We start from the raw sequence: 27,968 nt of genomic DNA, 5'->3' as shown, positions 1-27,968 counted from the left end.
ACTATCCTTGGCCGAACCACATCACCCTCTCCCTCTCCTCCATTTCTTCTTCTCCATCATCTATTCTTTTGTTTATTGCTCGAGGGCGAGCAATATTCTAAGTTTGGTGTGGTAAAAGCATAGCTTTTTTGTTTTTCCATTACCATTGATGGCATCTAAGACCGGAGAATCCTCTAGAAGAGGGAAAGGGAAGATAAAAGCTTCCACATCCGAGTCATGGGAGATGGAAAGGTTCATCTCCAAAGCCCATCAAGACCACTTCTATAATGTTGTGGCCAAGAAAAAGGTGATCCCTGAGGTCCCTTTTAAACTCAAAAGAAATGAGTATCCGGAGATCCGACATGAAATTCAAAGAAGAGGTTGGGAAGTTCTAACAAATCCCATCCAACAAGTCGGCATCCTAATGGTTCAAGAGTTCTATGCCAATGCATGGATCACCAAGAACCATGATCAAAGTAAGAACCCGGATCCAAAGAACTATGTTACAATGGTTCGGGGGAAATACTTAGATTTTAGTCCGGAAAATGTGAGGTTGGCGTTCAACTTGCCATACATGGAAGAGAACGCACGCCCCTACACAAGGAGAGTCAACTTTGATCAAAGGTTGGACCAAGTCCTTATGGACATATGTGTAGAAGGAGCTCAATGGAAGATTGACTCCAAAGGCAAGCCGGTTCAACTAAGAAGATTGGACCTCAAGCTTATAGCTAGAGGATGGTTGGAGTTTATTCAATGCTCAATCATTCCCACTAGCAACCGGTCTGAAGTTACTATAGACCGGGCCATCATGATCCATAGCATCATGATTAGAGAAGAGGTGGAAGTTCATGAGATTATACCTCAAGAACTCTACAAGGTGGCTGATAAGTCCTCCACTATGGCAAGGTTAGCCTTTCCTCACCTCATTTGCCACCTATGCAATTCAGCTGGGATTGACATAGAGGGAGATATCCTCATTAAAGAGGAAAAGCCCATCACTAAGAAAAAGATGGAGCAAGCAAGAGAGCCCAGTCATGGAGCTCAAGAGGCGCAAGAAGCTCATCACCATGAGATTCCGGAAATGCCTCAAATGCACTTTCCTCCACAAAACTATTGGGAGCACATCAACACCTCCCTAGAAGAATTGAGTTCCAATATGGGACAACTAAGGGTGGAACATCAAGAGCACTCCATCATGCTTCATGAAATAAGAGAAGATCAAAAAGCAATGAGGGGGGAGCAACAAAGACAAGGAAGAGACATAGAAGAGCTCAAGGACATCATTGGTTCCTCAAGAAGGAAACGCCACCATCACTAAGGTGGATTCATTCCTTGCTCTTACTTCTTCTGTTTTTCGTTTTCTATGTGCTTATCTATGTTTGTGTCTTCATTACATGATCATTAGTAGTTAGTAACTTTGTCTTAAAGATATGAATGTCCTGTGAATCCATCACCTCTCTTAAAAGAAACATGTTTTAATTCAAAAGAACAAGAAGTACATGAGTTTCGAATTTATCCTTGAACTTAGCCTAATTATATTGATGTGGTGACAATGCTTCTTGTTTTCTGAATGTATGATTGAACAGTGCATATGTCTTTTGAAGTTGTTGTTTAAGAATGTTAAATATGTTGGCTCTTGAAAGAATAATGACTAGGAGACATGTTATTTGATAATCTGAAAAATCATAAAAATGATTCTTGAAGCAAGAAAAAGCAGCAAAGAACAAAGCTTGCAGAAAAAAAAAATTTGGGCGAAAAAAAAATTTTTTTTAGAAAGAAAAAGAAAAAGCAAGCAGAAAAAGCCAATAACCCTTAAAACCAAAAGGCAAGGGCAAATAAAAAGGATCCCAAGGCTTTGAGCATCAGTGGATAGGAGGGCCTAAAGGAATAAAATCCTGGTCTAAGCGGCTAAACCAAGCTGTCCCTAACCATGTGCTTGTGGCGTGTAGGTGTCAAGTGAAAACTTGAGACTGAGCGGTTAAAGTCAAGGTCCAAAGCAAAAAAAGAGTGTGCTTAAGAACCCTGGACACCTCTAATTGGGGACTTTAGCAAAGCTGAGTCACAATCTGAAAAGGTTCACCCAATTATGTGTCTGTGGCATTTATGTATCCGGTGGTAATACTGGAAAACAAAGTGCTTAGGGCCACGGCCAAGACTCATAAAGAAGCTGTGTTCAAGAATCATCATACTGAACTAGGAGAGTCAATAGCACTATTCGAAATCTGGAGTTCCTATAGATGCCAATCATTCTGAACCTCAATGGATAAAGTGAGATGCCAAAACTATTCAAGAGGCAAAAAGCTATAAGTCCCGCTCATATGATTGGAGCTATGTTTCATTGATAGTTTGGAATTTATAGTATATTCTCTTCTTTTTATCCTATTTGATTTTCAGTTGCTTGGGGACAAGCAACAATTTAAGTTTGGTGTTGTGATGAGCGGATAATTTATACGCTTTTTGACATTGTTTTTAGTATGTTTTTAGTAGAATCTAGTTACTTTTAGGGATGTTTTCATTAGTTTTTATGTTAAATTCACATTTCTAGATTTTACTATGAGTTTATGTGTTTTTCTGTGATTTCAGGTATTTTCTGGCTGAAATTGAGGGACTTGAGCAGAAATCAGATTCAGAGGTTGAAAAAGGACTGCTGATGCTGTTGGATTCTGACCTCCCTGCACTTAAAGTGGATTTTCTGAAGCTACAGAACTCGAAATGGCGTGCTTCCAATTGCGTTGGAAGGTAGACATCCAGGGCTTTCCAGCAATATATAATAGTCCATACTTTGGCCAAGAATAGACGACGTAAACTGGCGTTCAACGCCAGCCTTCTGCCCAAATCTGGCGTCCAGCGCCAGAAAAGGATCCAAAACCAGAGTTGAACGCCCAAACTGGCACAGAAACTGGCGTTCAACTCCACAAATGGCCTCTGCACGTGTAACACTCAAGCCCAAGCCCAAGCACACACCAAGTGGGCCCCGGAAGTGGATTTATGCATCAATTACTTACTCATGTAAACCCTAGTAGCTAGTTTATTATAAATAGGACCTTTTACTATTGTATTAGACATCCTGGATCGTATTTTGATCCTGTGATCTCGTTTAGGGGGCTGGCCATCTCGGCCATGCCTGGACCTTCACTTATGTATTTTCAACGGTAGAGTTTCTACACTCCATAGATTAAGGTGTGGAGCTCTGCTGTTCCTTAAAGATTAATGCAAAGTACTACTGTTTTCTATTCAATTCTTCTTATTTCTCTTCTAAGATATCCATTCGCACCCAAGAACATGATGAAGGTGATGATTATGTGTGACGCTCATCATCCTTCTCCCTTATGAACGCGTGCCTGACAAACACTTCTGTTCTACATGAATTAAGCTAGAATGAGTATCTCTTAGATCTCCTAACCAGAATCTTCGTGGCGTAAGCTAGAACGATGGCGGCATTCAAGAGAATCCGGAAAGTCTAAACCTTGTCTGTGGTATTCCGAGTAGGATTCAATGATTGAATGACTGTGACGAGCTTCAAACTCGCGAGTGCTGGGCGTTAGTGACAGACGCAAAAGGAGGGTGAATCCTATTCCAGCATGATCGAGAACCGACAGATGAATAGCCGTGCCGTGACAGGGTGCGTGAGCATATTATTCACTGAGAGGATAAGATGAAGCCATTGACAAGGGTGATGCCTCCAGACGATTAGCCGTGCCGTGACAGGGCATTGGATCATTTTCCCGTGAGATGACCGAAAGTAGCCATTGACAGTGGTGATGTATCACATAAAGCCAGCCATGGAAAGGAATGAGACTGATTGGATGAAGATAGCAGGAAAGCAGAGGTTCAGAGGAACGAAAAGTATCTCCATTCGCTTATCTGAAATTCCTACCAATGATTTACATAAGTATCTCTATCCCTTTTATTGTTTATTTGAATCTAATAAAATATCATGTTTAAATCCGCCTGACTGAGATTTGCAAGGTGACCATAGCTTGCTTCATACCAACAATCTCCGTGGGATTCGACCCTTACTCACGTAAGGTATTACTTGGACGACCCAGTGCACTTGCTGGTTAGTTGTATCGAAGTTGTGACAATTATGAATTAAGATCAGAGCACCAAGCTTTGGAGCCATTACCAGGATTTGTTCGAGCCTGGAGATCACAATTTCGTACACCACCTGTCGCATTTGGTTGATCCCTGCATCCCCCTTCAGTACATGCAACCCTGACTCCATATCTTTACTTTTTGGATCATACCAGTAAGCCTCCTTATACGATTGATATCCCAGTCCTTTGAACATCGTGACCAAATCTCCGAAATTGACAAAATCCAAGTCCATCGGAGGAAACTTCTCAACTTGACTATGCAGATATACTAACTCATCGGTAGGTGCTCTTGAAAAGTTACCCCCATGATGAAACACAGGAACACCAAATACATCAACCATCTGAAAAATTTTCAATCCACAACACAACACAAAACCAACCCTTATTATCAAAATCTCCAGAACCTCTCTAAACAATACCTGACAAATGACTAACCCCACAACTAATCACCTACGGCAATCACTTACAGTCCCTATCAGTCCCATCCCACGACATTGATAACAAATTCGGGCATAAGCACAACAAATTTGAATAATGTACTTACCGCTCTCCACGGCAAACGCAGTATAACCACAAAGCTTCAACGGAACTGCTTCACGGAATAGCAACGACGACAACACGGAGACGAAGCGTTGTATTTTTTGGAGGAAAAAGTTAGTGCTAGGGCTTCCTGTAATTTTTTGTGACTGATATGGGTAGCATTGGCATATCTCATACGAACCATTGCAAAACGTCCGAAACGACGTCATCTTAGTACCAAATGATTACAACGTCCCATTACTTTCTCCAATCGACCACATCAGTCCCTTTCACACCATCCTGGAGACACGTACTCATTGCTACACAACATAAGCGCCAGGTAATATGAATCTATAACGTGTTGCAAAGTAGATTGAACGGAAGGACTAATCTGTACGGCGTTTTGAGAGGTTAGGGATCGTTTCGTATTTTCCATTCCTGAGGAAATTAAATGTCCACGAATTAAAAGCTCAGGGACCTATCTGTCCTTTATCCTAAAATTATTACGTAATTTTTTTTGCCAATTGAGACGATATTTAGCACGAAAGCAACAATATTATTACCCGTAACCGTGTTAAAAAAAACTAAAAACTTACAAAAATGCTCATTTGATTGTCTGATGGGATGTTGTTCGTATGTTTCAAATTTCCCATTTGTTACAAAAGAAAATACATTCAATTAGATGTAAGATAAGTTATATTAAGAGAGTTAGTTTAAGAATTTTATATAACTTTTTAGAATTTGGATACATCAAAGTCTATTTTTTCTGGGCATAAAATGAGTTTATTTTCTCATAAATAAATGTCTTTGTTTTAAAAATATTAGTGGGTAAAAATAATAGTTTAATCATAAAAATATAAAAAAATATTAACCAGATATATGGTAAAACTATAGAGGTAAATACTAAATCGGTACCCGAAAAATTTTGACGCCGATAAAATAGTACCTGATTTTTGTTATTGACAAAATAATCTCCGAAAGATTTTAAAATTTGACAAAAGTGACCAACCTTCAATTAGTTACCTGGAGTTAAGGTTTAAGGATGACGTGTCAGTTAACAATTTTCATAATTACAAAATTTATCACTTTTAATTTTTAAAATTTAAAAAACACTCAAATTTCAATTTTTTAAAATCATAATTCCCTTTCTTCTGAAACCCTCGTCTCTTCCTCTTCCTCAGCATCCTCCTCCAATTTTCTTCTTCTTCCCCAATAAATTCCTCTTCATTTTCGTTCATCACCGCCTCTACCTTTCTCCTCTTTCTTCCTCCGACCAACCTCCGACTCTGACTTACTACAACAGAGCCGTCCTCCTCCTTCCTCCTTCTTTTCTCTCTTTTAACCAAAGATGCTTATCCGAGACCTAACCTCTTCTTCTCAAGACTCAATCCCCTTTTTTATTTCTCTTTTTTTTCTTGACCTAGTGATTGTGATGCTACTATGTTGGTTATAGAAATGACAGCAGCAGCAGCAGCGGCTTCGCCACTTCCAAGGCTGAAGAGAACGCCGTCCAAAAAGTGACATCTCTCTCAAACTCAGCCCCAACACTTTAACGCTTCTTCACCTTCTTCTTCGTCAATCAAAACAGTTTCACATATGTATAGTAAGAGATTTTTAGCAAAAATAGTAGCAGCAAAACTAACAAAATCTCATAAATTCTTCACTCAGAATGTTTGCATTTTCATTACCATTATCATCCAAGAAAAATGATGCTTTGATAGTGTGGTTCAACTCACCTTCAATCTCTTGATCCACCCCAAAAGAAATTAGATTTTCGCTGTCAACTTGTCCCCACTCCCAATTTTCATAAGCATCTTGCCTAAAATATTTGATGTATCTTTTTTAGCTGTCTTACTTTAAGGTCTCTTCAGTAAAAAAAAAAAGAAAAGATATTAGGATTTTTTTTTAAAATGATGATGATTGAGAAGAAGAGATGAGAGTTTTAGAAAAAAGAGATTAGGGTTTTTTAAAAAATTAAAATTGGGGTATTTTTAAAATTATAAAAATTAAAAATAGTAAATTTTTAAATTATGAAAATTGTTAACTGACACGTCATCTTTAAACCTTAACTCTAGGTAACTTAATTGAAGGTTGGTCACTTTTGTCAAATTTTAAAATTTTTCGGAGATCATTTTGTCAATAACAAAGATCAGGTACCATTTTGTCAGCGTCGGAATCTTTTGAGTACCGATTTGGTATTTACCTCTAAAACTATACTACATATTTGGGTATTACAAGATTCAGAAGGATTATATGAACCATAATATATAAGGTTTAAAAATGAGTTAGCGTGTTATGAAGTATGAACTAAACTCCGCCGAAAGAGGGTATAGCCTGGAAATAAGCAAAGCAAGGAATAGTGTGCCTTTGCACATGATATGCTACAACGCTACAAATAGTGTGCCTATCTAAATTCACAGGTTCCTGAAGCTTAAGTTTGGAATAACATTAATGTTAAGCAAGCAAAGCAAGCTAATTAAGGCGCCCAATGAACTTGATCAACAGGGAAAGAAACTACGCAAATGGTAGCCACAGCAAGCAATTTATCTCATATAACATAAATTGTCAAATATATAGCTTCTGCAAGTTCCAAACAAATTGTCTCAAATTACCATTACTAAACTTGTTGCTCCTGAACATCAAATTCTTGAAATTTAAAGAAGAGTCATAATCATATTATAGTTTGATAATTGCGAATGGCAAGCACAAGGAGCAGCGCAAGAGTTGGAGCAGGAGCAAGAACAAGCTCATCACGAGGTCCTGTTGTTGAAGAGATCGTGCCCAGTTCTGGTTGGACAGAGGATTCTGCAGGACATTATCTCTTGGTGGATCTTCCAGGTACTGCACCAAACACCCCCAAATGCATTTGAACATTGAAGAAATAGAATATGCATATATGAATATGAATGTAGAAGAATAAACAAACTCCATATAAGAGAAAGTGAATCTATTTTATTTAAGTGCTTGGTTATATCCTTTTTTTTGTTTTCTTGCTTCATTTGTTCACGTAAGAATCATTTAGTTACATTCATGAGACTTCTTGTAGAAAGAACTGGTGCTCAATTTTCCATTTTTGGCTTTTAACTTTTTATCTTGTCCCTTCAGAATTCAAGAAGGAAGAGGTGAAACTTCAGATTGATAGCTATGGTCGTATAATTGTTAAAGGAGAAAGGCACCCAAATGAGCGGAAACGAGTCCGATTTCATTTGACCTTTCCGGTGCCGGTGGATTCCGATACTGATAAAGTAGCCGGAAGATTCGATGCTGGAATCCTTTACGTGACTGTCCCCAAAGTGAGCAAAGAAAGTGAGGCTGTGAAAGCAGCAAACGGAACCGTTGAAAGAGCAGAAGAAAACAAAAGGCAAGAGCAAGCTGCAAATGGCAATGCTGAAAGAGAAGAACAACATGAACGCCAAGAACCCATTGTTGATGATAATGTGGGGAGAGATCGCACCCAAGAAGACAGTAACAGGGAGAAGGAAGTAAAAAGAAACGAGAATGCACAAATTGGGGAGTTTTCTGAAGGAATGTTAAGGAAGTGGGAGCATGAGCCTATGGTAAGAAGTGTAGTTGAGGTTTTCAGGAAAAACAAAGGAATTGTTATAACTGCTGTTATAGCATTTTCCTTGGGGATTTTAATATCTCGCAAGTTTCAATCCTCTGCACCATCTTAATGTATATACCCACTACTTCAGGTCATGGATCTTAATTTGTATATTATATCAAAATATAAAATGAAGTATCACTATCATGTACTTAAACAATAATAATATAATGTCCCCTTTATTCTTCTTTATTTCCAACGTTAATATCTACAAACAGGAGTTATGTCATGATCCATTATCAGTCAGAAGGATAGAATGAGTATGGGGGAAACTTTGGTGGCGTTAATTGGGACAGGTTCAAAGCCACATCTCTGTATGCTCTGTATCTCCATCACAATTTTTCATTCATTGATTCAGTATCAAGTTATCCGGCATTAACTTATGGATGAAAGAAACACAAAATTGCTGCTGCTCAAATCTAAACACCAATTTATAGCAATATATCAATGCCAAGTATTTCAACTTTGCGGCTCAAATCTAAACACTATTTTACACCAAATCCAAACTAATTTAGTCACCCGAAAAAATCCAAACTCATTTTAACAAGGAGAATCAAAAGATAGCATAAATAAGTGCATCTAATCAAGACAATCTTAAGCAGTATACAATCAAAATAAGGTTATTTCCTAGGAAACTTTCTTCTCATTAGTTCCTTCTCCAACACCTCCTTTGCATATGATTCTCTAAAATATAGTGCTCATCAATCTTCATTGACCTGATCCAGTACCCTGATCCAAATTATGCCACATCGGAAACCACCATATATCAAAATTTACTTTTATCTTATAGCAGGATCAGATTCTGCAACTACTCCACCAATTTGAAAAGATCAAAAGACCTCAGTATAGTGATGCGGGATTGGGAAGCTTCTTTGGAATCTGTGCTATAAAGTTGTGAGTCATGGCCATCAGTCCTATCTTCTAACTTGTGAGTGTTCATAGAATATGAGAAAATTAAAAAAAAAAAAAAAAAATCCCTTCCCGAGGTTAAAAGAGAGGCACTTTGCTTGAAGAACCTAAACTGTTTAGGTCTCTCTTAATACCATAAACTATTTTCTTTATATTCCCGCCTTTCTTAAGATATATTAATGTTATAGCATCACTCCCCGAACATTCCAAATCTCTTATACATTAGTAGAAGAAAGACAAGCATTATATATTATTATAATACATCATAGGTCAATTTTGAAATGCTGAAAACACAAGAGCTTGTTGAACACAAGTGGGATATATGGAAGTTGCAGTGGTAACTTGTGGGAGGTGGAGGAACACTAGCTTAAGCGATAGACGACAGTGCTTAAGACCTTATTAGATGTTGACAAACGATGCATGGGAAGGAATAACGGAACCAAAGGGGAGATAAAGACGATGCTTTGTCCTAGCACTTTATTCAAAATGTAGGTGCTTTTTGACAAAAGGGAAGGCCCCACGGTTGGGACGCGGAATCAAGTGCCTTCCCTTTTAGCTTCCATTGATTTGGTTATTGTCTACGTAGCCCTATTTCTAAGGAGGGTTACATGCCCATGTTCATATACATGAATATGTTCAAACAAAGTTTAAATGTTTTGAATAATCATGGGGATATGGCTTGTTGTACATCTATGATTCCTCTTAAAAACATTATTTTGTATTTTCTAAGCTAATAGCATTTTTGCAAATAGGAGATTCAAAGGGTGATAAAGAGAGCAAAAGTAAAGTTTTTCTCTAGTAGGCATCACCTACTTCTCATTGAAGGGAAAGCTAAGACAAAAAATTATGTGTGAAAAAATTATATTGGCATACAGCAACAATAGAAGATATTTAGTGAAAAAAAAAATCCAACATTCAATTCTATAGTATGAAAGTTTAATCATTCAACTTATGTAAGTAAAACGAAATGTTATTATCATTATCACAAGTACACATGTGGATTTAGCAGTTTTATGTCTCTTAAACCTAGATATAGAAATTTAGAATAAAGACTTTTCACAATTGGTATTTTGTTGCAACAGCAAAAGAGAGATCAAAGAATTAAGAATAGAAAAAAAGGAGGTGCTTGGGTCATTCTCACAAGTCAGGGAATAAAATAAGATAAACAAATATCAATAAACAAATCTAGAACATATATTCTCAAAAAAAATCATTAAGAAGAAGTAAAGCTGAGGTGGATAACGAACATGTAGTGGAGGAAGAGAGAAAGAAGAAGGAACGAAAAAAAGTTGGAAAGAAAAACCTTCGCGAGAGAGCATGGAATCTTAATCTGCCCACTGTCATCACAACCATCTCCAAAATCGAAATTCCAAATTCCAAATATTAAAAACAAGAATAAAAAAAGAAAATAATAAAAAAAAATTAAAAAAGGCACACCATAACACCAAAAACAAACCTTTGTTTGTTTTCAATTTTCATTTCCCCAAACCCAAACACCCCATCATCAAAACAATAGTACCACTTACCGCCATCAACGGCCACAGTGTCTTTCTCTGTGTGAGAGAGAGAAATACATCATTCCAAGGCCAACAAGATGAGACCATGACGACGCCATTAAACCTTCAGCAGCAGCAGCATCAGCAGCTACAGCAGGCGGCGAGAACCGTGAGGAGGGTAGTGGTGGAGGTTGTTGACGCTCGCAACCTTCTTCCGAAAGATGGACAAGGTAGTTCGAGCCCTTACGTGGTTGCGGACTTCGACGGCCAGAGGAAAAGAACCACCACCCGGTTCAAGGAGCTGAACCCGGTTTGGAACGAGCCCATGGAGTTCATAGTCTCCGACCCGGAGAACATGGAGTTCGAAGAGCTCGAAGTTGAGGTCTACAACGACAGAAAGTTTGGTAACGCTAGTGGGAAGAAGAACCATTTCCTTGGAAGGGTGAAGCTGTACGGAACACAGTTCGCGAGGAGAGGGGAGGAAGGCCTTGTTTACTTCACTTTGGAGAAGAAGAGTGTGTTCAGTTGGGTAAGAGGTGAAATCGGACTCAAGATTTATTACTATGACGAGTTGTTGCCTGAGGATGATAGGCCGCCCCAGGTTCCGCCGCCGGAAGAGGGTGGACCGCCGCCGGAGCAGGAGCAAGAGAGGGGGCGACCCCATGGGGTTACGATTGTGGAGGAAGGGAGGGTTTTTGAAGGTCCAGGAACAATGGAACCGCCGCAGATGCATCCACATTGTATGCCTTTTCCTGAACCACAGCCTCACTCGCCGCGTGTGGTGGTGGTGGAGTCTCCGCCGCCAGTTGTTCACGTTCATCACGATCTGCCACCGGGGACGGAGATTGGCGGTGGTGGTGCTGGTGCTGGTGGTCCGCCGGAGATGATGCAGTATCCTTAGGCCCGGCAGCGGCGGAGGTAAGGAGGATGCAGGCGGTGAAAGGGGAGAGAATGAGAATTCTAAAGAAACCAAACGGCGCCGGCGATTACTCTCCGAAGGTTATTCCGACGAAGCAACACGGCGGTGTTGAGTCTGAACGTGTTCACCCTTACGATCTGGTGGAACCAATGCAGTACTTGTACGTCAGAATCGTGAAAGCTCGAGGGTTAGCACCAAGCGAGGGTCCGTACGTTAAGGTTCGAACGTCAAGTCACTATGTGAAGTCGAAACCAGCGAGTTACCGTCCCAACGAACCCAACGACTCGCCCGAGTGGAATCAGGTCTTTGCCTTGAGCTGCAACAAAACTGATGCTAACACCGCCACATTGGAGATCTCAGTTTGGGACTCACCGTCGGAGAATTTCCTCGGCGGCGTTTGCTTTGATCTCTCCGATGTGCCAGTTCGTGACCCTCCCGATAGCCCACTTGCTCCGCAGTGGTACCGTCTAGACGGTGTTGCCGCCGATCAGATTCCGGGAAGAGTTTCCGGCGACATTCAGCTTTCTGTTTGGATTGGAACTCAATCCGACGATGCGTTCGCTGAAGCTTGGATCTCAGATGCGCCATACGTGGCTCACACGCGCTCAAAGGTATACCAATCGCCAAAGCTTTGGTACCTGCGCGTGACTGTAATCGAAGCTCAAGACCTAAGCATTGCTCCAAATCTGCCACCATTAACGGCTCCAGAAGTTAGAGTGAAGGTGCAGTTAGGGTTTCAGTCAGGTAGAACAAGGCGAGGGAGCATGAACCACCATAGCCTGTCGTTCCACTGGAACGAGGATCTTCTCTTCGTCGCCGGTGAGCCTCTAGAAGATTCCATGATTCTCCTTGTTGAAGACCGGACGAGCAAGGAACCTGCACTCTTAGGCCACGTCGTGATTCCATTGACATCAATCGAGCAGCGAATCGACGAGCGCCACGTGCCTGCCAAATGGTTCCCCTTAGAAGGAGGTGGAGGTGGTGGATCCTACTGCGGGCGAGTTCACCTCCGTCTCTGCCTAGAAGGTGGTTATCACGTGCTCGACGAGGCCGCTCACGTGTGCAGCGATTTCCGCCCCACTGCGAAGCAGCTCTGGAAACCACCGATCGGAATCTTGGAGCTGGGAATCCTCGGCGCCCGCGGCCTCCTTCCGATGAAAACAAAGGGCCCAGGGAAGGGCTCGACCGATGCTTACTGTGTAGCCAAGTACGGCAAGAAGTGGGTCCGAACCCGCACCGTAACGGACTCGTTGGATCCACGTTGGAATGAACAGTACACGTGGCAGGTCTACGACCCCTGTACCGTTCTAACCATTGGAGTCTTTGACAACTGGCGCATGTTCGCTGACGTGGCGGAGGACAAACCAGACTGCCGCATAGGGAAGGTACGCATACGAGTATCTACGCTGGAGAGCAACAGGATCTACACAAACTCATACCCACTATTAGTCCTCACACGAAGCGGGCTCAAGAAAATGGGTGAAATCGAGTTAGCCGTCCGGTTCGCCTGCCCATCATTGTTGCCCGACACGTGTGCCGTCTATGGGCAGCCTCTTCTCCCCAGAATGCACTACCTCCGCCCCCTTGGCGTGGCGCAGCAGGAGGCCCTCCGAGGTGCGGCAACGAAGATGGTAGCGCAGTGGCTGGCGCGGTCGGAGCCGCCGCTGGGGCACGAGGTAGTACGTTACATGCTTGACGCAGACTCGCACGCATGGAGCATGAGGAAGAGTAAGGCCAATTGGTTCAGAATCGTTGCGGTTTTGGCTTGGGCCGTTGGGCTTGCAAAATGGTTAGATGACATAAGAAGGTGGAGGAACCCAATAACAACGGTTCTGCTTCACGTTTTGTATTTGGTTCTTGTTTGGTACCCTGATTTGGTTGTCCCAACCGGGTTCTTATACGTGGTTCTTATTGGAATTTGGTATTACCGCTTCAGACCAAAGATACCAGCCGGGATGGATACCCGGTTGAGCCAGTCGGAAGCGGTTGACCCTGATGAGCTTGACGAGGAATTTGATACTATGCCGAGTTCGAAGCCCGCAGAGGTGATTCGGGTTCGCTATGATCGGTTGAGGATGCTTGCGGCCCGGGTCCAAACGGTTTTGGGCGATTTTGCTACCCAAGGGGAGAGGGTTCAGGCCCTTGTGAGTTGGAGGGACCCACGGGCTACAAAGCTGTTCATTGGGGTGTGCCTTGTTATTACTATAATACTGTATACGGTGCCGCCCAAGATGGTTGCGGTGGCGTTGGGTTTTTACTTTTTGAGACACCCAATGTTCAGGGATCCCATGCCGCCGGCGAGTTTGAACTTTTTCCGGCGACTTCCCAGCTTGTCTGATCGCTTGATGTAGATGATCCAAATTCAACAGACTAGAATTTTTCTTTTTCTGTTTTATTATAGTTTTTCATTATTTTTTTAATTTCTCTATATTAAGTGACCATTTTTTGTTAGAGACGAACATTTATTTAATATATATTGGAATAGGGATGAATTGATGGGTGACAAATTTGTTTTTTATTATTTTAGAGTTGAAAAAGTTGTGAAGCTCAACAAAGAGGAGTGATAAAAGAAGTGGAAAGTTACTGGCTGTCATCATTTATTTTTTGCTGTAATGAAATTGATTTAATACTTGTACTAGGAGTAGGAGTAACTATGGTAGTACTATTCAATGCTCGAAATAAGAGAAAGGCACAAAAGAGGGAGCAGAGTGTGCGGAAATTTTTTGGCTGCATGCCTTAATTAGTGGTGGGGAGACTCTAATGAGGGCACATGTTATGTAACTTCAATTAAAAGTAAATTGTTACATGTGTAATTTCAATTAGCTACTTAGTGATTTTAATTTACACATCATTGTTATTGATTTTTCATGGCTTTGCTTCTATGTTGTCAAATTCTGACTTTAAATTGTTAGGGTTGAAATAAAAAGGTAGAAATCTTTGGAGTGCATAGTATGGCTTGATCCGAATACATCCAAATGGAAAAGTAAAGGGAATGACTGCATAGCGTAGCGTAGGCTTAGACAGCCACATGACACCTGCAAATTGTAAACCTAAAATTCAAACCAAGGCTCAGCATTCATCAGCTTTTGAGGCATAAGTATGTCCGTGTTTACAGAGGATGGAGTGACTACGAAGTATTATTAAAATTAAAAATATTTTTTTATATTTTAATAATATTAGAAGTATTATTAAATAATAAAAAATATTATTTTAATTTTAATAATATTTTTATAATTATTGTAACTACTATAATATAGAGATACTACAATGACTCTAATAATAAACCTCAAACAAAAATTAATTAATTAAGTTCCTAGAGAGAGTATAGTCAATAGTGGCCGTGCTTTTAATTTGGGCCACAAATTTCTAAAAAGACGTACCCTGCCTCTGCACACTGTGTATGTGCCACTCTCTCTACTCTCTAGTGTGGAAACCAGTCATGAGTATTTGCTGTCAAGATTTTCTCAATGATTTTTTGTGTGGATTGCAATGAGCAATGCAATCCAATTCATACCGTAATATTGTATGACATAAAACATATGGGGAAGTGTGGCAATATTAGGATTATCAACCATGAAATTGATAATAAAAGACGTTGATTTGATAATTTAAAAAAGGTTAATAAATAAGGATTATGAACCACGAACTTGGGTTATGGCTAGGCGTGGACAGCGGAAACTAGTATTTTATTTTTTTTTGCTTGAAAAGGGGCATTGACTGTTGTGGATGTCCAAGGAACCAAGAGTGATGCCATGCTCCAAGATTTGTTTATTGCTAGCAGTAGTATTTTAGTAGGTTGCAAATCTTTGTCTCCCATACAAGACAATTACAAGTTGGACACCCCTAGCCCTAAGATCCTGGTGATATGTCCTTAACATTTACTCAACATTTGAGTAAATGTTAAGTGTATATTTTATGTGTCTACTTAAACTACTTATGCATCACATGCACTGGTAAAAAAATAAATTAAGCTGCAGTAGTATGGTACTTCCAGGAAATTTACGACGTCTTTTTAGGCTTGTTTTTTTCTTTCTTTTCATGGATTGGACCATTTTAGGTCTTATATTGGAACTTTATTGCAAAACCCTTCGGCAAATTTGGGCTTCACCAAACAGTAACCTTTATTGCCCAGTATTGATAATTGGCTAGTCATTCATTGTCTTTGATTATTTTCATCTGAGTGACCATAATTTACTTTGGGTCAAAGTAACAAAATATTTGGGCCTTTGGCTCCTTTGTATATCAAAAAAAAAAAAAAAAATACAAACAAAATATTTAAATACTGTTTGAAAATTTAAATAGAATTTTTGAACTTATTACTACAAGCTTGATTATGATATCTTCATTATTGATTTTAATTATAACAGATTAACAGGATATATTACCTATGCCAAATCAGAAAGTGGTAGAGTTATCATAAATCCTAAACTAAATGTGTCAGTAATCTAGGTCTCAGTGTCTCACACATAAAAGAATTGACAAAGCATTGAACTTATTTTTGTTTGAGAAAGTTATTGCGACATTCTCTTGTGATATCGTTTCAGTGGCAGTGCATTGTTCAAACTTCACACCATAGTAACCATGACTTCGAGGTTACTCAATCATTAACACGAGAGCTATTGTGTACCCTGATTAAGAACAAGCGCAACGGTAGAGAAAATCAGAGTAATGCCTAAGGATTTGTCCCATTCATAACAATCATAAAGCTCATTAGAACTAATTAATTATTTTAGTAATATTTTAGCATAGTAGTAGTTAAACAACGACAAATTGTTTCCAAATAATATAATATTATATCTAAAAAAAGTAATAACCATATAGTCAGCTTAACCTTAAAGTAATAATCATTGAATAATATAATGGTTAGCCGTTAAATTTTCCATTTCTTTTGTTGTATGAAACATAAATAACAACCCTATTTAAGGACAATAGAAAATGTACAAGAGGCAGAGTTCAGAAGTATCAGTGTTTGTCTATAACCTAAGGTTAAGTCTTACTCTCTCTATTTTGTTATTGTCTTTTTTTGTACGAAATATTAGTCACTATTGGTTCATGGAAATTTCGTTTTATACAGGAATTTAAACACAGGTGGGTCTATTTTTTTTTGTACAAGAGGAAACTTCCCTTTGCCACAATATTTGATCCTAATAAATACTTGGGTCAATAAATCATAGAGGTGAAGAAACACTCTCTCACTCACGCACACCGAAGAAAAGAAAAAGAGAAAAAAGAAAAAAATAAAAACAAAAGAATTTTAGCAAAATGAGCAAGTGTCCGGGGATATATTTTGATATTGGGAAGAAGGCCAGAGGTTTTGTCAAATCGTATATATATATTTTTTTTGTAAAAGAAATATCTTATGAATCCTGATATGGTGCAGTAATGTGACTCATATTTTGTTTACTTTTGTGGTAGGTGTTCTTCAAAAGGACTATGCTCATCAATCACCAATTCACTTTCACTACCAGTTTATGGACTGGAATGTAGACCTCTCTTGTCAAGGTAATGTAAATAATTAATCAATATTTGTTCATTTATTAGGATCTAACTAAGTTGCACTGAGGAAACCAATTCATATAATTTTATCTGATGCAGTAGAAGAAATTGTACCTGGATTCAGGAGCCTTTTCAACTGTACCATACCTGATTCTGGAAAGGTAAAAAGAAAAAACTACCTTTGATTTGTCCATGTACTAATCAGTATCATCTTTATTTTCTTTGATTTTATTGCATCTTACTATATGGATTCTTAGGTGGAACTACAATACTTGAACAACTTCAGTGGAGTTACTGGATGTATTGGATTAGTAGGAAACTCAAATGGAGGATATGACCCTGCTGTAAACATCTCAGGCCTTGTAGGAACAAGCACTGTCTCCCTTGGAGCCAATGTCGCTTTCGACATAGCATCAAGAACAATCAACAAATTTAATGCAGGCTTAAACTTCAACACTGCCTTCCTTATTGCTTCCCTAACCTTGTAAGCTATCCTACAATTCCAACTATGGTTTTAAATTGCGGTTGCAGTTGCGATTTTACTAAAGAGAAAGCATAGTAAACCAACTTATGATTCAGGGTCTAGAATTTAAGATAAACAAAATAATTTTTAAAAAGTTGGTTATCTAGCGTTACTCCTCAGTATTCTTCTATTTCTTTCTTCACAAGCCTAATGAAGATTGTGTCAAATTATTGTGCCAAACTGAAGATTTGTGTTATGCAGAAATGACAAATTTGACAAGGTGAAAGCCTCATGTTATCATGAAGTGAATCCTCTGACCAAGACAGCTATTGCAGCAGAGCTGAGGCATAGCTTTTCGGAAAGCGAGACTGGTGTTACCATTGGTGCTCAACATGCTTTCTTACCGGACACATTGGTGAAAGCTCGGCTGGATAGTACTGGCAAGGTTGGCGCGCTCATTCAACAAGGTTTCTTGCAGAGATTTTTTGTAACTATGGCTGGGGAAATGGATTTTACATCCATAAATGATAAGGCTCCTAAAATTGGAGTCTCTCTGGCTCTAACACCTTAATAATTTTCCAGGGACATGAGTTCGGATTCAATTGAGAGGTTGTTCCTTGTTAAGGAAGACGAGTTCACTTTCTTTTCTCATATGTCAAAATTAGATGAATTGGTAGAATTGTAGTAGCTTCCATGTTTGTTCTCTATTATTTGGTTTTGGATAATTGATAATTCTACTACTTGTAAAGGGGGGAGGCAGGTTCATATTTCTTCATGAAAGATTGAACACTGAGATGCATGTTGCAATAAAAAATATTGTAACATAACTTGCTAGATAAAGCTGTAATTTAAATAGAGGCATTGGCCACCAGAAGCATTTTTCATTTGTGCAAAAGAAAATTGATTGTGAAGTAGCATACTACTAAATTCAACAATTAGCCTAATTTTATGGATACTAGATAGTGCATCATTCCTTATATCATCATTTTATATATATTTAGTTACATTCTGGTTGAACACCAATCAGAACCTTGTTAGTTGTTACTGAGTATGAAACTATATCACATTGCACACTGCACATAAAAGAAAATCATAGGTATATATATTGCATCACCATATTCCCATGCAAACTACTCATGTGTCTGATGATGAGAAGCCTGAAGAAGTCCATCGCGAATCTGTGTAGCTACATCACGAACCGCACCAGGTCCGTGTGGAATGAACACAGCAGAGGACTTGGAGGCAGCACCAATTTCTCTCATCGTATCAAAATATTGGGTGACAAGGACCATATCCATGACATCTTTCGCAGTTGTCCCCGGTACATTAACTGAGAATCCAAGAACACTGTCTCTCAAACCATCCACAATGGCTTGGCGTTGGCGCGCAATACCCAGCCCGGAGAGGTATTTAGACTCTGCCTCGCCCTCGGCTCGCTTAATTTGCAAGATCTTCTCTGCCTCAGCTTTCTCAGTCGCGGCCACCCTCAATCTTGCAGCTGATCAAAGACAGAATAAACAAGCATATAGTATTAGGCATAGACAGAAACTTTATATGACAAAAAAGCATGCTGTAAGAAAACTCATTATCTTAAATAAAATAAAATAAGAATTGAAAAACAGAAAGGTATACCAGCATTGATTTCGTTCATAGCTCTCTTCACATGCTCATCTGGCTCTATATCAACAATCAATGTTTGAACAATTTCATAACCATAAGCTGACATAGCCTGTTATAGCCATGAAATCATCAGATTCATATTTGCATCAGTCCATACTTTACAATATCAGTAAAATACTAATTAAATAAAATTACAAAACCTTCTCAAGTTCTTGTTCCACAGCTCTGGCAATATCATTTTTCTGCTCAAAAGTATCATCTAAGTTGAGTTTTGGAACACTCGCCCTAATCACTGCAATCAAAATAGCAATGTCACAATATCACAATAGATTATAGTTTATCTTCTTAACCACAATGTGCTTCTTAGTGTATAATAGTGTTATTATTTATACCATCAAAAACATAGGCTTGAATTTGGCTCTTGGTATTGCTAAGTTTGTAAAAAGCATCACTGGCTTTGTCTGCCAGGGCTCGATATTGAATAGAAGCAACAACATTGACAAAGACGTTATCCTGTAAGCCAAAAACAAAACAAAAAGGCCAAAACCAATCAAGTGTAATTCAATAGAAAATTATACAGAACAACATGTTATTATGCATAATTTAACAAAAACACTTTTATTAACTACAAAATTATCCTGGGAGAGAGTTTGACTATCTAATATAGAGTGCTCATTAAGGATTTAAAATAAAAATAAAAAATATTGTAAAGATGTTAAAAGTATGACCTTATTAATTTTGTAATATAATTTAGTTACAACCAAAGTATGAAACAAGAGCAAAACCTTTGTCTTAGTCTCACAGCGAACATCCAACTGCTGCAGGCGGAGAGAGAGATGGCCGGCAAGCCGGTCTCCGGTCACCCATGGTATGCAATGCAACCCTGGCTCGAGAACTTCTTCAAACTTTCCAAATCTTTCTTTTATAGCTACCGTTGATTCTTCAACTACCACACAACACAGAAGATTCCCCATTTGCTCTTAACTATAACAATTTAAAAACCCTATCATCTCTAGGATATATAAGCACTGTTGAAAAGCTGATTTGACGAAAGGGAGAAGGGCAGAAGGTTCTTTCTCTTTACCACGAAGGGAGAGAGAAGCTTCTTTCATCGTGTGAAAGAAAGAAAAACGAAGCAGAGGGAGAAATAAATAAATGAAAGAAAATGGCTTTTAAGCCACGAAGAGAGGGAGAAGCTTCTTTCCTCGCCGAAAATCAGCTAAAGCATCTTTTCACTGCAAACAAACAGTGCAGCGCATACTGAAATTGAGCTACAATGCAAGGTAGCTATGAGTTATTTATTAGGCTTTTTTTAAACCAAAAAAAGATCCATGATCTTTAATCTCTCACTCTATGGTGATGAAGAACATATTCTTCATCAGCTGATGAAATTACGTGGCACAATTAAGTCACGCCTCACGCGTGTCCTTTATTTCCTGAGAAGAAGAGACAGTTTCTGAAGTACTGCAGGTGCAGGACCTTGTATTATGTCATATCTCTCTTCTGTGGAATTAGATAAAGTTAATGACATTAATTTTTTTAAGTTAATGACATTGTTATTATTTTAGTTAATTTGTTGAATCTTTTTGGTGGATTGATCAGTTTTTTTTTTTTTGTGTCACAAATTTAAGATTGGAATTCATTATAACAAAAAAAAAAAAAAAGAAGAGATTGAAATCCACGTTCTTGGACCAACTGAAATCATGAAAATAATAACAATGATGATAAAATAGAAGAGCATGCTTACTATGATGGTTTTGAATTAAAAAATTTGAAATAAATAAATTAAATAAAAACAAAAAATATAAATTAAATGATAAAAACTAATTTTAAAGTTTTGTAATTCTACCATTTGTATATTATTAATTATTTATATTATTTTATTTTTTCAACTTGTGTTGGTCCATTATTGTTACCAACGGCTCAGCGCCATGCTTGTTCAGCCGTTTTTCTATTATTGTGAAGAGATTAATTTTTATAATTTTATTTTTAAAATTATAAATTTAATAAAATAATCTAAACATTAAGAATAAAAAAATTTAAACACAAAAATAAAAATTTTATAAGTTATTTAACTTTTAAAATGTATAAAATTTATAAATTTAAATTAAATAAAATATTAAACAAATTTATTATATTCTTATTATGTGTAACAAAATAAAAATAAAAATTTAGAAATATTATTTACAATTAACTATTTAAAAACGTTATTAAGTTTATTTATTTATTTTTAATAGTATTTAATTTAAAACAGAAGTAAAAATTTATATTCAAAACACTCTTTGTCTTCATGCATAATTTTAATTGATTAAAAATATTTTTTTTAATTTTATATTTAATTTTGTAAACTATCTTTAATTGCATTATTTTTTTCAAAATTATTAATTTATATTTGTATTATATCGTCTCACTATATTAAACACTATTCTTTCTCTTACTATATATTGTTCTCTATACATATATATGTCGTTGTCTCATCACCACTATTATATTACCTTTCTCCTTTCTCATTTTTGTCTTTTCCCTCCACATTCTCTTCATCCAATTGTTATTAATTATTACCAAGTATCATCATCGTAACTTTTACTCTTGTCTATCACATTGATTTATAACTATCTATTGTGTTAACTTTTATGAGTTGTTGTAGATTTGCTAAAAGAATTAAGACATAAAACATTTAAAATTTTTCGAAATTATCAAAATTTGATGTCAGTAATCCTAAAAAATAATATCAAAATATATTACTTTCAACCAAAATAATAAAAAATAGTACATAATTGTAAATTTTTTAACTAATAATTATGAATTCAAGTTGCAGTTTAATAGAGTACATTAGAACAGAAGACAACCATTGCTATCCACATTTGACTGTTATTTTATAAGTTTCATATTTATTTTATTGTGCACAACAATTAAACTATACTTTATTATTTCATTTTACATGTTTTGAAATAATTCCATCACAAGGATGAGATTAATTTTCATAATCTAATACGAATCTTCTTATTATTTTGTTCGTCATTTGAATACTATTTATAAAAAATAGTTAGTTAAAGTGAAACGCTATATAAAGAGAGACAGAAAACTTTTAGATTTATCATTCTGGTTTGCTTCTTAAACCTCACTTGATATACTCAAATTTAATAGCTTTGATGATGGTAATTCTTTGTAATTAGTTAAAAAATTTCAACTTTCTCTCTCTCTCTTTCTAACTCTCTTACGATTTTGAACAAATTTAATTTTGTTATTAAATAGTTTACTAAGTTTAGAATATTTTTAACTTCCTATATATAATAAGTATCTTTAAAATTATCTAATGTATAAAAAGTTACAACTTTTCATGTATATTGAAAGTTAAAAATTAAAGTTAAATGATATTAGTTTTTTTACTAAGTACAAAAATAAACATTAAGTCTAAATGATATTAGTTCTTTTAGTAAGGCAGAAAAAATTCCATAAAAGGGTAATATTAAGTTTCATGTTCTTATATAAGAGAACATGTACCATTTATTATATTATATATAATTTTTGTACTATATAACAAAAGGTGAAAATCTATAAAGCCAATACAAAGAGTTGACCACGACTTTAGTTTTCAATTTTTTTGGACTATATTTACTCTCTAACAAACCATTTCATAAAGCAAATTATAAGGACAAAATAGTCATAAAATTTATTTTGAAAAATCTAATAACTTCACACTAAAATAAAAAAAAGTTTTATTACTCCTATAACCATGATAACACATCTCCCAACCAAAAAAATACAGAGTATCTACAAATTATCAATAAATCAGAAAATAGACTAAGTAAACATCAATGTCTTCACATTTTTTACCATTTTCATGTTTTGTTTAACTCTATGTTAATTTTAGTTTATATCCTTTATTTTATTAATGTCTTTATATTCTTCACCATCTTTATGTTTTGTTTAATTCTATGTTAGTTTTAGTTTATATCCTTTTGTTTAAATCGCCCTGGTACTTTCACTAGTAGTTTGATTTCACTCTAATTATTCTATTAAAAATTTTTTTTGAATAATCTACCAATTTTGTTCTTCATGCACACTTTTATGTGTTTCCCTTACTATCATACTCCTCGTTTTTTTTCAACATGCTCAATTGCATCGCCTCCATGTCTTTCATTGTCTTCATCTACTGCAGTTGCAAATTTCATTCGATGTCATACATAACTTCCACTTATATTTCCTTCTCTTTAGTTTACTTATTTAATTTATATTTTCAATCATTCTTCTATTTTTTTAATTCATTCCTAACTTTTCAACTAAAAAATAGTTGTCTTTTTTTTATCAATTTGATGTAAAAAAAAAAAACTTCTTTTTTATTTTATCAATTTGATGTAGAAAGAAGAAAAAAAATTTTATCTGTTATGTGTTCTTATATTTTTGTCTTAATTTTTTTATAATTTTTTTATGTAATTAAACTATCTTTTATTTAACATGTCAAGAATTAAACTTAACTTTTTTTATAATGAGTAGTTTTTGAATCATCTAATTTATAAAAAAAATTACATCTTTTTATTTATTCTAAAATTTAAAAAAATTAAAATTAATATTAATACTTTTAGACTAACAGAATTAAAATAAAATACAAAAAGTAATTCTTGAATAAAAATAAAAATATAAAATCTTAAATTCCAAAATATATATAAAATAAAAAATTTACTTAAACATAATTTTTGTAAAATAGTTTATGAATTGACATAAATATAAAATTAACTTTGAAATGATGATATAAGTATTACTGCTCTCCACCACCACAAATATAAAATATGATATATGAGTACATGTTTTTTTTTTAAAATTCAATAAATACATACCCAATGCTCTTCATTAAGAATAGTTATTTAAGTTTAAATCAATTTTCTCAAATTGTTGATATCATTCAAACTGAATATACTTTAAAATTTTATGACCACCTTGAATAACATAACAGGCATAGACTTTCTCTTCCAATATTGAGAAGGTTTCATATCCATGGTTAAAAACAACAAAAATAAAATAAAATTTACATAATCTAAGAGATAGAAGAAGACAGATAAAAATTATGTAAATGTTGACACAATTAATACCTATGTATTAATTACAGTAAGAGATCTGACTTTGATAATTATACTTTGTAAATATGAGGCTAATAGAACTACCTGAAAGATAAAAGAAAGTACTATCTGTATTTAGTGAAACGAAGAAGAGAATACCATTAGTGAAAGTTGTGCGGAAAATAAAAAAAGGTAATTGCAATATGAACGAAGGAAAGTTAATGATAATTACATTTTATTCCAGTTTTTAAAATGCAGTTACGTCAATCACTGTTTATTAATAAGATTAAAATGGGAATACAAAAATTAGACACCATTCTCTTTGTATTCTATTTATATATATTGTTATAGATTATTCTTTAATATCTATCTATCATTTATGATGTTTTTATTAAAATAAATATTCTGAAAAAAATTAATTAGTTAAATTTTTGGTTAATAAGAATTTGATTGGTATTTAAAAATCATCATTATTATTGTATATTTTCATTAAATGATAGAGGAGTGCATAATAATATTTTGTAATTAAAATTAATATTTTAATATAAATTTTTTAATATTATAAATTTTATATTTTGCTTCTTCTCAAAAGTTTTCAATCACACCTATTTCTATAGATGGATGCCCTAAAACTCTTTACATTTCACAAGACACACCTAATGATCACAAGTAATTTTTTTTTTAATTTTTTATGATTGTTATTATTCTCACACCAAAATCTTTGTTTTTTTATTATTATTTTTTTGGACATGGGTAAAATCCAAAACTCAAATCTTCTCTTACACTTTTCGCCCCAAACTCATTCATTCCTCCCTCTCTACTACACATGTAGTACCACCCCTCACCCAAAATTAGCCTCTCATGAAAAAAGAAAACATTGGCAATAAAGAGGTATCTAAAATCATCAAGCTTTTTGAACGACGACAAGGTTGCACAAAATACCAATTTCAATACTGATGACTGTATTAAGCATTGTGATCAAGTCAGTTGAGAAGCATGTGCATTGCTGTAAAGTCAATTCAGTTAGAATCAGTTACAAGTTTCAGCTGCAAGTTTCAGTTAGTTAGTTACTAGCTTCCAGAAGTTTCAGTTAGTTATCAATTCAGCTGTATTATCTCTCAGCTATAAATAGCTAAAGTCTACTTGTAATTCACACTTTTCTTATTCACTTTCACTCTGCTCAATAACAGAACTCTCCATTCTTTTCTCAAATCTCATTCTCATCCCTTCTCTCCATTTTCATCATGCTTCTCTACTAAGCTCAATTCTGTTCTTATCTTCTGTGTGCCTAAGGCACTTATACCTTCATGGTATCAAATTTTTTGGTACCATAGCTTCTGCAAACAATCAGATCTGGATCTTTGGCTGAAGATCGATAAAAAACTATGGCTCAGAATTTCGTTGCAACTCCTATTTCCATAAAATTAGATGAAAACAATTACCTGTAGTGGAAGGATAAAGCAGAGTCAACAATTGAAGAAAATGATATGTTGAGTCATCTCACTGGAGAGGAAATTCTTTCGATTTTTCTTCCAAATGGAGCAGTAAATCCAGAGTTTCAAAAGTGGAAAAGGCAAGATGATCTTCTGAAATCCTGGTTGCTAGCTTCAATATAGAATCCCTTCACCACAAGAATGGTTGGATGTAAGCTTATTCATCAAATCTAAAAAAGGCTGGAGGATCACTTCTCATCCTAAATCAAGGCCAAGGTAATGCAGTTGAAGAACAAACTAAGCACAATTCAGATAGGCAATTCGGTCATTGAATATGTCTTGTCAATAAAGAGCACTATGGATGCACTAGTCTCAGTAGGTGAATCAATGAAAGAAAGCGATCATGTCAATGCAATACTACATGGTCTAACTGAATAATATGGAAATGTGATGAGCTCAGTCCTGGCAAGATCAACCAGCATAACAGTGGGAGAATTAGAAGCACTATTACTCGCTCATGAAAGTATGCTAGCAAGATTCAGAAAATTTGAATCTTTTGTACAAGAAAATATAGCTCAACATTCACAATATTCACAGATTCAACAAAATCAATTTTATTCTCAAAGTCAGCAACAAGAGGAAACTATAGAGACAACTTTTGTAGCAGACCTGGAAGAACATTTAAGGGAAGCAGCAGAGGTGCACATGATATAGAGCGAATGACTCAAGATATAGGAAGATTCATAGATACAGGAAGATTACACTAGATGGTGATTATGGTAGAGGACAGTATGGTCGAAGAAAAGTGATGCAAGGTGGAAGGCCACAATTCCAAGTTTGTGATAGGGTTGGACATATAGTAAAATTCTGTTGGTATAGATATGATAAGGAACAATATGAAGACATGAATGGAAGTAGCAATCAAATCACTCAGCCAAAGACAAACTACAGTAATGTCTTAGCAACTCCCTCCACTGTTCAAGATCCAAACTGGTATTCTGACTCTAGAGCCACACACCATATTACTCATGATGCACAAAATCTCATGGAGAAAGAGGCATACACTGGAGATGAACAAGTTGCCATAGGAGATGGTTCAAGTTTGCATATTCATCATGTTGGTAAAATGTGTTTTAAAACTGATTTGAGCTCAAGATTACTTACCTTAAATAAGTTGCTTCATGTGCTTAAAATCACAAAGAATCTGATGAGTGTGCATCAATTCTGTTGTGATAATAGAGTTTTGTTTGAATTCTATTTTAACAAATGCTGCATCAAATAACAAAAAATTAGAGAACTATTACTCCAAGGAAGTGTTGACAAAGGCCTGTATAGATTTGGGGACATCACTGCTGCACATACACCTTTTGCTTACACATCCTCATTATCACAGTCTAATTCTTTTCTGATTTGGCATGCAAGATTAGGGCATCCAAATTATAATGTAGTGTCAAAAGTACTCAAAACTTGAAATCTTTCTATTTCACCTAATAAAGAAACTTGTGAAGCATGCCGTGTTGAAAAATCACATCAATTACCCTTTTCTCTTTCACAAACTGTATACAATTCACCTTTAGATCTTATCTACTCAGACATTTGGGGACCTGCACCCTAGGCTGATAACAGTGGAAACTGGTATTATGTGCATTTTATTGATGCTTTTTCAAAATTCACTTGGCTTTACCTTAATAAATCTAGAGCTCAACTAAAATCAGTTTTTAATCACTTCCAACAAATGGTTAAATTGAAATTAAACACAAAATTAAAAATGTTACAATCTGACAACGCTGCTGAATATGTTAGTGATGCATGAGCATCTTTCATATCTTTTCCTAGTGAATTTGCATTTAAATTTTTAAGTTTAATCAAGAATTAATTATCTTTTAGCCACTATCAACGCTACTTTGAGTGTGTGCAATTCTGTTTATTTCAGATAGCATTTTGAACAAATTTGGCAGAATTTGCGTGAAGAAACAAAGTTTCAGAAGAACCAGGAGGTGGCGCCAAACTTGGAGGATCCAAGTTTGGCGCCAGGAGTGTTGCAAGTCCTCATTGTGTTCGGCCTCAACGGCGCCAAACTTGGGCCCCAAGTTTGGCGCCACACTCACAGACTCCAGGAAGTATAGGGCGTTCATTTGAAGCCAAACTTGAGATACCTCAAGTTTGGCGCCAGCTAAGGAGAACAATGAAGAATTGCTTGCTACCTCAACATCTCTAAGTTTGGCGCCAACCATGATAAAAAGCATAGTAGTCCCCACGCTGAAAAGAAGAGCACGGATTGATTATTATTATTATTATTATTTATTAATTTTTTATTAAACTTTATTTTATTTAAAAATAGAAAAAGATATTATTTAGTTTTAGAAAATATATTTT

The 27,968-nt window shown here is 36.0% G+C and overlaps 4 protein-coding genes and 1 long non-coding RNA gene across 5 annotated transcripts; 3 read left to right on the top strand and 2 right to left on the bottom strand.

The window, feature by feature from the left end:
* Positions 1-7,182: 7,182 nt before the first annotated feature.
* Positions 7,183-10,769, bottom strand: LOC140176386 (uncharacterized). Its single transcript, XR_011867686.1, has 2 exons — positions 10,635-10,769; positions 7,183-7,436 (listed from the first exon to the last, which is right to left on the bottom strand). It is a non-coding gene; the product is annotated as an uncharacterized lncRNA (long non-coding RNA).
* LOC112722458 (uncharacterized) lies at positions 7,292-8,391 on the top strand. Its single transcript, XM_025773481.3, has 2 exons — positions 7,292-7,433; positions 7,701-8,391. Exons 1-2 carry the CDS (start codon positions 7,292-7,294, stop codon positions 8,267-8,269), a joined length of 711 nt encoding a protein of 236 aa, XP_025629266.1. The 3' UTR covers positions 8,270-8,391.
* On the top strand, positions 10,246-14,030 carry LOC112722459 (protein QUIRKY-like). The gene is made up of 2 exons (XM_029290251.2): positions 10,246-11,461; positions 11,497-14,030. Exons 1-2 carry the CDS (start codon positions 10,711-10,713, stop codon positions 13,872-13,874), a joined length of 3,129 nt encoding a protein of 1,042 aa, XP_029146084.1. The 5' UTR covers positions 10,246-10,710; the 3' UTR covers positions 13,875-14,030.
* A 2,626-nt stretch (positions 14,031-16,656) lies between these two features.
* LOC112722457 (mitochondrial outer membrane protein porin of 36 kDa) lies at positions 16,657-18,382 on the top strand. Its single transcript, XM_025773478.3, has 5 exons — positions 16,657-16,834; positions 16,939-17,025; positions 17,119-17,180; positions 17,277-17,503; positions 17,744-18,382. The coding sequence occupies exons 1-5, from the start codon at positions 16,786-16,788 to the stop codon at positions 18,051-18,053; spliced, it is 735 nt and encodes a 244-aa protein (XP_025629263.1). The 5' UTR covers positions 16,657-16,785; the 3' UTR covers positions 18,054-18,382.
* LOC112722456 (hypersensitive-induced reaction 1 protein) lies at positions 18,344-20,596 on the bottom strand. Its single transcript, XM_025773477.3, has 5 exons — positions 19,888-20,596; positions 19,495-19,615; positions 19,303-19,394; positions 19,115-19,211; positions 18,344-18,980 (listed from the first exon to the last, which is right to left on the bottom strand). The coding sequence occupies exons 1-5, from the start codon at positions 20,074-20,076 to the stop codon at positions 18,613-18,615; spliced, it is 867 nt and encodes a 288-aa protein (XP_025629262.1). The 5' UTR covers positions 20,077-20,596; the 3' UTR covers positions 18,344-18,612.
* Between the last annotated feature and the right edge of the window lie 7,372 nt (positions 20,597-27,968).

Source organism: Arachis hypogaea, chromosome 11, assembly GCF_003086295.3.
Source record: "Arachis hypogaea cultivar Tifrunner chromosome 11, arahy.Tifrunner.gnm2.J5K5, whole genome shotgun sequence".
NCBI lineage: Eukaryota > Viridiplantae > Streptophyta > Magnoliopsida > Fabales > Fabaceae > Arachis > Arachis hypogaea.
This window is presented reverse-complemented; position numbering and strand designations above follow the sequence as displayed.

Coding starts and splice junctions, on each gene's coding strand:
- LOC112722458 (XM_025773481.3), top strand. CDS start 7,292: ATGGCAAGCACAAGGAGCAGCGCAAGAGTTGGAGCAGGAGCAAGAACA. Junction 7,434..7,700: donor TCTCTTGGTGGATCTTCCAG/GTACTGCACCAA, acceptor TTGTCCCTTCAG/AATTCAAGAAGGAAGAGGTG.
- LOC112722459 (XM_029290251.2), top strand. CDS start 10,711: ATGACGACGCCATTAAACCTTCAGCAGCAGCAGCATCAGCAGCTACAG. Junction 11,462..11,496: donor GACGGAGATTGGCGGTGGTG/GTGCTGGTGCTG, acceptor GAGATGATGCAG/TATCCTTAGGCCCGGCAGCG.
- LOC112722457 (XM_025773478.3), top strand. CDS start 16,786: ATGAGCAAGTGTCCGGGGATATATTTTGATATTGGGAAGAAGGCCAGA. Junction 16,835..16,938: donor TATTGGGAAGAAGGCCAGAG/GTTTTGTCAAAT, acceptor CTTTTGTGGTAG/GTGTTCTTCAAAAGGACTAT. Junction 17,026..17,118: donor TGTAGACCTCTCTTGTCAAG/GTAATGTAAATA, acceptor TATCTGATGCAG/TAGAAGAAATTGTACCTGGA.
- LOC112722456 (XM_025773477.3), bottom strand. CDS start 20,076: ATGGGGAATCTTCTGTGTTGTGTGGTAGTTGAAGAATCAACGGTAGCT. Junction 19,395..19,494: donor TCAAGCCTATGTTTTTGATG/GTATAAATAATA, acceptor TTTTGATTGCAG/TGATTAGGGCGAGTGTTCCA. Junction 18,981..19,114: donor TATGAACGAAATCAATGCTG/GTATACCTTTCT, acceptor GTCTTTGATCAG/CTGCAAGATTGAGGGTGGCC.